Here is an 11,515-nt window from a genome sequence, read left to right on the forward strand (position 1 = left end):
GGAGCTGTTGCTGCGGTATCCTTAGGGGATTCTGCAGCTTGGTGGGTGGGAGAGCCTACCGAGCGTCGGCTCAAGGTGCGGCTGGCCGGCTGGGTGTGGGAGAAGGGGGAAGGCAGGCAGGAGGCAGGCGGGGAGGGACGGAGGGGCTCATGCTGTGTGCTCCCAACAGCTAAATAACCTTGTGTGTCCGATGCGTTCTCTTGTATTGTATTTCATTAGAAGTATCAGGAATATTAATCTTAGTGATGGTTGATTGAGCACCACATTCTAGCCTCACGTGGACGGATCACATGCATGCACAGCTTTAATGAGATGGGAACTCTTAGCCTTGTTTTACAAGAAATGGAGATGGGGAGAGCTAGTTATCCAAGGACACAAGCCTGGAAAATGACAGAGCTGCGGTTTTAACTCAGGTCATATCCTCTCTGGATTAGAATCTTAAGTAATTGATGCCAAATGTTGGGGAATTGCTCAAGAAGCCCTACTTGAGGGAGATATTCAAACACTCGGAATCAGTCTTGCCTCTGCCTTCAGTGTTCCCCTCTCCGGGCAGGACCCTGCGATCTTTCTTCCTGTGCTTTGGTTTTAATGCTTCTCAACTTCTGGTTGCCTGGGCCACCCTTAGGTCAGCTTGACAATGGCCCTATTGGCATGGGTGTCCAGAGTGAGATGACAGCGAGAGTCTTAGGCACTGTCCAGTTATCAAGTGCGTTCTGGGAAAATGGCGAGGTCGGTAACAAAACTAAATTTGTGATGGTGGTTAGATTTCTCCATTCAGGAGAAAGTGTTGGAAATAAAGCACTAAGTTTTCACTGGGAAGGAGTGGCCAGGGATGGAGATGTGGGTTTCTCTGCAGGCCTCAGAGGGAAGGCGATGGTGACGGGAAGAGGGAAGAGCGCAGTGTGAGGAAAGCGGAGGAAAATGGGCAACTCTAGGGGAACATAGAACAGGATTTAAAAAACCCTTTCCTTTCTCCCTCCTGCCTTTCTTTCCCTTATCTGATACCTTTCTCCCAGAACCACCTGGCTGTCACTTGAGCCTGCATTCAGCAAGCTTTCTGATTAATCAAAAATTTCAGATGTCCTCGAACAACACCATAGCCACAGCAACTGAAAATTGCCTTAATGATAAGATCTGCATTCTTCACTACACAAAACGACACTCTAAATAGGATCTGGGTGAGATTTTCATGCAGCACTGGATAGGCAGGGGGAGATCAGCGAGGTGCTGAAGAGCACGCTGTCAGACCGGGGAAACCAGTTGTTCAGGGCAGGACCTGGTCAGGGCGACAGCGAAGGAATCCAGTTCCTGCCCTCTGGCCCTTCACCCTGAGCTCAGCAGAGAGCCCCCGGGTCACTGTAGGTCTGAAGAGGCTCCGGGGTCTGGCTGCCAGAGGTGAAATTTCATGCTCAATCGCAGTCACCCTGCGGAGCCTTGTGCTTCACATATTTTGTTCTTCCTCGGTCTCATGGCTTTGATATTCTTCCTTCCACTTCCACAACTTTATCTTGAGCATTTCTCTGCCCTCGCCTGGAACTGCGTGCGGAGGGGCCCCCGGCATTCTCGGGGCTCCTGCTGTGGGGCGGGCACTGCGCTCCAGCTCTCGGGGCGCGTGCACCGCAGGGTATAGGGTGTCAGGACAGAGAGGGCGTTTCAACTTGAGGGGTCTCAGTGGAGAAGGAAGGGAGAGGGAAAGGCTTCGGAGGAGACGATGGTTTGGAAGGAAGGGGTCGGGAAGAGAAAGCAGAGGAAGAGAGGAAGGAGGCTCTGCGAACAGAGGGGCTCATGGACAGTGAGAAAGGAGGCGTGGAGAATGGTACGAAGAGTGGGGTGAAAGGAGGGAAGTGGCTGAATGAGGGGGACCTGGGGGGCGAAGACTAAGGGCGAAGGTTGGAAAAGAGAAGAAGGCAGGAGGGGCTGATTCTCCATAGAAGGGATCTGGGGTGTTATGGATGCTTAACTGTGCTCCCCCAATTCATATGGTGAAGCCCCAGCCCTCAATATGACCATCTTTGGAGATAGGACCTTTCAGGAGGTAATTGAAGTTAAATGAGGTCATGAGGGTGGTGGCCTATCCAAAAGGACTGGTGTCCTATAAGAGGAAGAAGCGCCAGATCCCTCCCCCCCACCCTCTCTCTCAGGTATAGCTAGAAGGTGGCATCTGCAAGGCAAGAAAAGGGTTTTCACTAGGAACCAATCTACCGGCACCTTGATCTTGGACTTACACCCTCAGAACAGTGAGAAGATTAATTTCTGTTACTTAAACCACCCAGCGTGTGGTTATTACTTTGTTACGACAGCCTGAGTGAACTCGTACAAGGGATATGAAGATGTCAAGTGACCCAAAGCGTCCAGAAGGATCGATGTTCTACCGCTCGCCCCCTCTGGGGGTTGGCGGTGGGCGTGGGCAGTCACATGCATTCTGGACACAACATTCTGCTTCTAACACAACAGGCACGAGGGCACCGGCTCTCTTGGCAAGGGGATTACATATTCATGTACATTCGTGTCACTCCTAGCTGACGGTGAGTCTTTGGGTCTCATTTGAAAAGTAGGGACAAACAGTGCAAATTTTATAGGGATGCCGGGAAGGTTAAATGAGGGCTTGCCTACACACATCCCTTCTGTGTAGGGAGGGTGCCCTGCCAGCTCTTGCTGTTAATACCGTGTAAGCATGTATGTGCATGTTTATTCAGGACAGCTTTTGGAAGGGCAAGGAAAAGGTGAGCCACAGGCTCGTTCCCTCATGCCCGGGTCCTGCTTTGTCCTATGAGAGTTACAGCTTCGGACTTAGTATACTGCCTGGAACTGTGGCAATGCGTTGCTAATGAAGTACCCTGAGAAATGGGTATGTTTCTTTTGCAGGTAAAAGCAACGTAGATTTGAGTTAGCAAATGGTGAGCGCAAAGCACCTCAAATCCAATGTCTGAGGCCCCGGAGAGTTAAAATAAACCAGGGAGCGCCACTCTGGATCTGGTCATTCCGCCTTGAGGCATCATGGAAACACTTCCAGCTAGGCTGAAATTGTTCCCCTCGATGTGTTTACATTCACACACAAGTCCACTCACTGTGTGTTCTTTTTTCCTGTGCATACTTTTCTTTTTAATCATCTACCAGATGTCAATTTGTCCAGTGAGAAGAAATCCCCTAAAACAAAGAGGTCTATGAAAATATTAGCCAGCTGGCTGGCCAAAAATATCAGGCTCTTACCAGCAACTGGCATTAGTATTTCACCTTCTAGCTTGTGTACTTTTTCTTATCTAATATCTCATTTAATACCACCGATGGGTCTAGTGAACTAGGTAGGGATTATTCTCATGTCAGTGATAGACTCCAGAGGCTCGGAGAGATCAAGTAACTTGCTCACAATCACAGCACCAGGAAGGGTTCGTGCTGCAGCTGGCATACAAATAGATTATAATTCCAGATTCTTGATTCTTTTTGGTTAACTATGAAGAAAAGCTGCGCCATAACATGGGTGAAAATAGGCTTTGCTACAACTAAGTTTAAAAAAAAAAATCTGAGCGTCTTAGTTTGTCTTTTTATGAGATGAGCTTACTAGCAATGCAAATTTAGCATTAAGAAAAACAAGGTATTTAAATCAGAGACAGCAATAGTTCCCCTGTAGTCTGGGGGTCAGGCCGTATCCAGATCAGCAGCGAGAGCAGCCCTGGAAAGCACCTGGTTCTCCTTGGGTGTCACTAACTGAACTCTACCTTCTTTCTTACTAACCCGAGGCTGGGTTCAGGTTCTTTCTCAATACAGGGCTCACAATCCATCCCGGGAAGCTGACGTGGAGTGAGCAGTAGGTGTGAAGTCACCTGGAACAAGAGGGGCGCGGCTATTCCTGGTGAACCACATGGTGTCCAGGGGCAACTCCTCCCTGTAAGTCAGGGAGACCCTGGGGAGCTTTGGGAAGACAGACGGTGACCGTCTTAGGGTATTTAAAATGTCAGAAAAAAGAGGTGGACTTCTCCTTGCTCCTTTCAAAAGCAGAACAAGGACCCATAGAGAGACATTAAAAATGGCCAGATTCTGGTATAATAAAGAACATTCTGGAGGCCAGTTGTGTTTTAATGGAAGGGGCTGCCTTAATAAGTATGAGCTGTGTTGTACTGTCGGCATTGAGGCTAAACATGAGATCTGCAGTGTAGATAAATTCTAGAAGCTGGTTTGAATAGCCTTCCATCTCAGCCTCAGGGACAAACAGGAATCTGATCAACAATTTCTGTGACATTTTAAGGGCCAGGCACATAAATTGTCTTCAAGAAATGAGAGTTTTTGTTATGTCTCCTCACTATATTGGAATCATATAAATTTGCTATTTTTTGTAGGTAGTAAAATGGCTGAAGGTCAGCAGTTTTACATAGTTCAACATAATTCATACAAAAGCAAAGGAATAGAGTTGATTCTTTAGACTTGTGTTACACAGAGAAAAGAGATGCCCAAGGAACCGTGAGGAGTTCACTGTGCATAGGTGTTGTGTTGTTCTGGGCTGAATTGTGTCCCCCAAATTCATAGTAGTGGGGATAGGAGCCTGATAACTTCTAAAACTGAATTTCCTGCAGACATAGACTCTTGGACTCAGATTCAAGTTGCATGAAAGAAAAGAAATGTGGCATTTCTTGCAGACCTGTGTTTTTAGATTGGGTGACACCTGCTATAGTTGTAAGGCACTGGAGAATCTAAAGATGAATGAATTTCTCTTTAGAAACTTACCACCTATTTGGGGCTGGAGGAGTTCATGAGACACCTAGTGAATAACTCTCATTCAGAGCAGGGCAAGGTCCTGACGAGGTGTGAACTATAGTAAGACTTCTCGGTCACAAGAGACAGACGGCTGAATGTTGCAAAAGGCAGCCAGCCAGGGTGATGGATAAGACTGTCTCCTGCAAGGATGTATTAAAATACACTCTCCTGATCAGCGCATGCCAATATCACATTATGTAACTGTCATAGCTGTAAGCTCATAAAATTTTCTAGACCCTAATGTTCTTTTGGAACTATTCCCTCTTGATGTGAAGGAGAAGTCCAGAAACTGGTGACGGAATAAAGAACTGGAGAGTTAATGATCTCCATTAAAGTGCTCAGGGCTTTATCTTCATGGAGCCTGAGAGCTGAGAAGGCCCCCGGAGGTCAGCTAGCTCTTCCCTTCCCATCTCTTCCCTTCCCCACCCCCTTCTATTCACAGGGCCTAATGGGATTTAGCGAGGCTATTTGAGAGACCGCTATCATGGACAGGGCCTTGGTGTAGCGGGTTTAGGAGACTGGGCCCGATGTTCATTTCCACTCCTGAACTGCCGTGTGAACAAAGGCCGCTATTATCTCTTGCTTGGACAAGTATCTCTTCCTAACTGGAGATTTCATTTCTGCTCCTCTTGTACACTCATTAATCATCTTAAATCATTGTTCTAATGAACTGCCCAGGAGTTACTTTCTTGTTTACAAACTCTTAATGATTACTCTATTAAAAAATCCAAACTTTGTGGTTTGGCATTCAAGGCCTTCTTATGACCTGATTCCAACCAAGTCTTTTTTCTTTTTTCCCCCCCAATCAAGCCTTTGAAGCTTATTTCCCTTTGCTCTCTATGCCTGCACTTGTTGTGCCAGGGAAGCTCTCCTGCTACTCCCCACACTGGTCTCTCTCATGGTTTTCCTAATATTCTTCTCGCTGCTTGGAACGCCCCTGCCACCAATCCTTGTCTATCCTTCAAGGCCAAATGGCATGTTACCTCCTCTGAAGAGCTGCCCTGAGCATCAGATGGACCCGAGTTTGAGATCACCCTGTGCCACTTACTTCTTAGAAGACTTCAGGTAGTTACTGAATTTCTAGGGCTCAGTTTTCTCATCTGTGAAGTGGGTAAGTTAACCCACCTTATAGCCTTACAAAGTACACATGGGTTAGTCATATTGTAAAGTACTTAGCACAGTTCCTTGACCATGGTGAATGTCAAAGAATGTTGCACATTACTCTGATTTTTCCAGGGACCCGAAGTCTCCTTTTCTCTGAATTCCCATTCACTTTGAGCCTCTCTTATATTCTTTCTTGTAGACCTAATTTACGTTTTACATGTTTTATTTTCCCCATGGGAATGATAACTCCTTAAAGGTGGGATCATGTTTTATTCTGGCTGGTGTCCTTTGCAGGGCCCTCTATACAGCAGGCCCCCACACTACCCGCCAAGGCTGACCTTTAGGGCGTGAGACTGCGAATGAGAATTTGCTTAGCTGTCACTTTTCCTTCTAAAAGCTGGCAATGCTCGAAAAAAGCTAATTTCCTTAGATATGAGAAGCCCAGTGGTTGGGTTTCTGTTTTGTAGAAATACGGGAAGTCAGTTCGTGAAGTGCCTGGTGGAGATGAATAAGTTTTAATTAAATCTTGAGAAACGTCATGGGCTGGGAGGCCATGTGGCCTGAGCTCAACCTCACGTTTCCAGCTCGCGCTCCACATTCCAAGGTGTGTATGACTCTCCTTGGGAGAAACTGGTTTCATGTTCTAATGAGTTTGGAAAACATTAGAGTCTAATGACCCACTCATGGAAAAACAGACTTAGGAACCTCAGAGGGAAGGCGAGGGTGGGATTAACCAAAGAACTTATACGCACAGACGCATAACCCATGGACACAGATAGTGTGGTGAAGGCCTGGGGCGGGGGATGGGGGTGGAGTAGAAGGGGTCAATGGGGAAGAGAAGAGGAAATCTGCAATTCTTTCAACAATAAAGATAAATTAAAAAGAGACAGAGGACACATTAAGGAACAGAAACATGGGAAAATCAATAATGCTCTAGCATGTGTGATGATCAGAAAGCTTTGATTACTGGTGCTCCTTATGAAGTTACTAACAGATAAATTTGAGATAAATTTGGGCTACAGTTTTCTCAAAGTATAAAGCAAAGATTACAGTAAAATCCGGCTAACGATAGTCCCAATACATTGTGAATTTTAAATGAAACTATTCAAATAAAGTACCTAGAATGGTGCTTGACACAAAATAAGCGGTCAATAAAATGTTATAAATTAATATGTTTTTATTAGTAAAATGAATGCAAATTAAGTATTCAAAACAATAAATAAAATAAAAAGCTAAAATGTGTGAGAAGTTCTCTGGTGAAGAAAGCAACATTTAATAGCCAATAAGAGCTCAAATTCATTGAGTTCTTACGGGCCAGATACTTGATAGTAGACCCTTTGCATGGATTCCTAATTTAATCCTCAAAATGCCTCTATAAGAAGAGATATAATTATTATCCCCATTTAACAGGTGAAGAAGCTGACGGTGGAATGGGTCTGAGTGTGCAGGGCCGTTAAGGGCTGGAGCTGTGTTGAAGTCAGATGTTTGTGACCCGAGAACCTGAGTCCTGCTCCACTGCGGTGTGGCGCAAGCTTTCCACATTTCACTGTTGGTTACCCTCTTATTAACAACCCATAGTAATAACCCGGGAAGCTGGTGTGCCTTAGGATGCACTTTGGGAAACAGAGCCTCGCTACCCCCGATCTTCTTGGTTCATGGGAGCAGCCACGGTCTTTCTACCTCTGTGCCTTTGCTCACTGGCCTGGACTCTCTTGCCCCTCTTGCCTCTCTCGTGATGTTTTAATCCTACTCCAAGGTCTAGTTCAGACGCATCTCTACGAGAAGCTTTCTTCGGCATCAGCAGGCTGATTTCCAAAGCCCCTCTCCACGCTCGTCCTACACTGTTGAGCATGGTTGGTCTCAGTCAAGGGCCCCATTCAGAGCCTTGGTGAGGTTTCTGGCACCGAGCGGACACTCAGTGAAGGGTGTCTCTTTCCCAGTCCCTCTAGCCTTTGATTCCTGAGCCCGGGGCTTTCCAGCTCCTCGTTCACAGACCTGGGATGTGAGATGCTGGCTGGCAGTCTGGGCTAAGTGGTTTAAATTCGAATGCGTTCCAGGTTCAGACCGCATGGCTCCCACACTCCCCGGCAGGTCACTGGTTAACGCTCTCTTCCCTCCCACCTCCCTCCCAGCCTCTCCTAGGTGAACAGACGTGATTAGGCCACTTTGGGGCCTTTCCTCACCGTCCTTTTAGGGACAACCGTGACCTGTCCTTTCCAGGGGCCCATCCAGGTTTCATCACAAAGTCCCCCTGGTGGCTGCGCCTCGGATGAGTCAGCTGGCTTGGGTTTCGTTAGCAACTCTATTTGCCTCTCGTTTCTGTCCTCACTGGGGCCTCCGAAGGGCCCAGAGGCGGGGCCTGGCGGGTCTGGCTTCCAGAGACGCCGCCAGCCTCCGTGGGAACCCGTGATGGAAAGTCCTCGCTCGGCCCCCAGCAGCCACGTCATGCCACACGGCGCTTTCCTCGGCCGCACCCGTCCCCGGGGTGCGCTCAGGCGCCACGGAACCGCTGGCCATCCCCGCTCTCCAGCTGCCTGCGATGAGGTCATGGGGTGGGGTCCTGGAGACCCCCTCCAAAATAGGGTGGGGGCTTCCCCCACTGGCCTGGGAACGGCTGAGAGGCACGAAGATACTATTCAGTGTCCAACCCACTGCTGCCTCTCTTGACACTGCATGGCCGACGTGGGTGGAAGTAGAGAAAAAAGGAGACGAGAGGGCAGGGGAAGGAGGCCTGGAGCTGGGAGCAGGGTTCCGCGTGCCCTCCATTAGCAACTGTGGGTGGGGAAAGGAACGAACGGGTCCCCTTGACCACCTCGCATGAGCTGATTGAATTGCCGTCTCCCTCTCTACAGTAATGCCCTTCCTCTGATCTAATCTCTTTCTTTGCACCGAGACCACAAAAGGCAGGGGAAGCCACTATAATCCACGTTATGGAATCAGAGCTTAACACAGAAGGCAAACTATCCCAGACACAGAGCAGCAGCTGGTACAGCAAAGACAGGTAGAGCCCTTCTCAACCCAAGCCCAGCGCCCTGGGGGGCACCCCGCATGGCATCCAGGCCTAGCCTATCGGGCGTGTCTGCTGGTGTCTCTCCATCGGTGGGTTTTGCTGACCGAGGTTGCTTAGATGCCCCAAACCACTCAAAAGCTCGGTCAAACCCACAGGGCTTTTTTTGTTTCTGCTCGAGAGCACACATGTGTGCGTGGAGGAATGAGTGTGCGTGGGGCTCTGCTGATCGCAGCCTGCTGGAAGAATCTGCAGACCTCCGCAAATAGCTAGGGTTTTTTGCACCTGGAAATCTGCCTCGGAAAGATGGGAACACTGATAACAGACTTTTTCAGGGAAATTGAAAGAACACATCACACAGTTATGTGCCCTTCCTCCTAAAACCACAAGAAACTTCTCATATGGCGAGCGCATGGAAAAACAAGGAATCCTCTAGCCTCCCTGCTCGCTACCTGATTCAAAGCCACCCCATTTGGAGAATAACCTTGTCGGTCAACTGAGACCTGAACGAACAAACTTGGAGTTGAACTCCCCTCCCCCATCCCGCCCCAAGACATAACAACTGTAACCTCCTCTCATGCGGTTACAAAGGAAAAAATCAAATGATTTATTTAACTTTTAAGAACACATTCTGCAAAGCGAGTTTATGAGAAGTCATAGTAACCATATTTAAGAGAATTTTTGGAATGTTATTAAAAGCTTCCCTGGGAAGGATTTCTGAGTTAATAGAGGGATCGTAGCTCTGGAAGTTGAGTTGCATGTAAGAGAATCGGAAAATGTAGATACTCTGACCTTGCAATATGTTCGCCCGTCGCCACGCTAGCCCATGCCAAGCACACCGGGGTGGAGATTTTGAAGACCTGCACACATTTTCTAAAGGAAATGGCATTTTTTATACAATCAAAAGACACTTCACGGAGCTTTGCGCGTCAAGCAGAGTAGAAAGCAGGAGAAAGCAATCTCTGATCCATCTCTTTGATATACTTCCTACAAGTATCTCACTCCTTCACAAGCAGCCGTCTTAAGCTCCTCTAGTAAATATTTTTGATGAAGGCCGAACAGGAGGGAGAGAGAAACGACGCAGTGAAAATGCTAGCTTACCTTTTCTAGGCATTGCTGACATCACACGTTCCCCCAGAACATGAGGCTCTCTGGCTTTGGTTATCCCATGAAGTTAGAAACCCTTAAAAAATGCACAGCAGGAATACGTGCTTATGATTCAAAGCTGCTTCAAAACAATATAAAAAATAACCTGATGAGAAACGAAGCGCTCGTCTGAGCACGAGAGCGCGTTTGAAGCCCGGAGCTCATGCTGTAGGAGGTTCTGCAACTGTCTTCCTCGGTTTAAACAACCTCCTGCTCCTCCCAGGCACTTGCCAACTCCTGTAATTTAAAGCAACTGCGATCCTTCCCATAATACTCACATTTCAAAGAGCTCAATATATACTCCCGTCCGCAATGAGCAGGGGTGGGTGACGTTCCGCTGCAAACCCCGGGACCGAGGCAAGGGAGCGGCAAAGGGTTCAGGTGTCGAAACACTTCTGTTTCCTTCTTTTCTTCCAGGGATCTTCTCACCGTGTTACTTCCAGTTGCTTTTGCCTTTTCAAGCGATGCCTGGAGACCGAATGGCATCCCTTCCCTGGAAGCAAAAATCACGTAGGAAAGTTTATGTCCCAACTCAGGGAACTAGGATGCGAGTGAAGTTGTGTTTAGACAGCGCTTTGCTATCACAGTTATTTTCATGCATTTCTTCCCTATCTGCTTGAACATTTAAAGGTAGCATACATTATATTTTTTAAGAGGGGAAAGTACTTAAAATGATATCATTTGCATTGGTCTTATTTTAACCTTCATCCTGTTCGCAGATCATCACCTCCAGGGAGGTTACTTGCTTTGCAGAGTCTGTCAGCGTAGCTGAACGAGTTATCTGACATTTAGTCTAACCGATGTCACCGATTTTACTATTTCCGTCACCCTTCCCCAACTGCCATTAATCTCTCTCTCCTCTCCCTCCCTCCCTTTCTCTCTGTCTCTCTCTCTCTCACAGACACACACACACTTGTGAATTCAAATTACAGACAACTTAAAGTGTGGTCAACTGAAAATGGTGATTAAAACATTTTTTATAGTATATCTTTTAAAAAACTTTTACAGTGGCCGGACAATCACGCATTCTACAGTGTGCCCCCCCATTCCAAGCACCCCCCTGGCCCCATACATAGCCATTACCATATTATTGACTCTATTCACTATGCTGTGACGACTCTGTAACTACCAACTTACACTTCTTTTTTTTTTTTTTTAACTGTCAGATTCTGTAGAAAATTTCCACAGCATGATTTATTACATTAATTACAGTCATGTGGTTTGTTTTTTACTAGTTTAACGCATCTTTTATTTTTATTTATATTTATTTTAAATGTTATCACACTTCTTAATCCCTTTGCCTTTTTCACCCAGACCCCAAACCCCCTTCCCCTCCGTCAAATGTTAGTCTGTTTCTCTGTATCTATGAGTCTGTTCCTACTTTGCTTGTTTTGTTCTTGAGATTTCCCATGTAAGTGAAATCATATGGTATTTGTATTTCTTTATCTTAAAGCAGGCATTGCTCAGTACATAGTAAATAATAAGTGCTCAAGAAATACTTACTGAACG

At 46.9% G+C, this 11,515-nt stretch overlaps 1 protein-coding gene across 1 annotated transcript in view; it reads right to left on the reverse strand.

Annotated features, from left to right (window-relative positions):
• The window catches only part of C1QTNF7 (C1q and TNF related 7), an 84,595-nt gene extending 74,393 nt beyond the window's left edge, over positions 1 to 10,202 (reverse strand). Inside the window, exon 1 of the mRNA XM_087817054.1 lies at positions 9,962 to 10,202. Coding sequence (XP_087673180.1) covers positions 9,962 to 9,983 — 22 coding nt within the window. The 5' untranslated portion in view covers positions 9,984 to 10,202. The remainder of the gene's footprint in view (positions 1 to 9,961) is intronic.
• Positions 10,203 to 11,515: the final 1,313 nt, after the last annotated feature.

The sequence above is a fragment of the Miniopterus natalensis genome, chromosome 1, assembly GCF_054644295.1.
Source record: "Miniopterus natalensis isolate mMinNat1 chromosome 1, mMinNat1.hap1, whole genome shotgun sequence".
Taxonomy (NCBI): Eukaryota; Metazoa; Chordata; class Mammalia; order Chiroptera; family Miniopteridae; genus Miniopterus; species Miniopterus natalensis.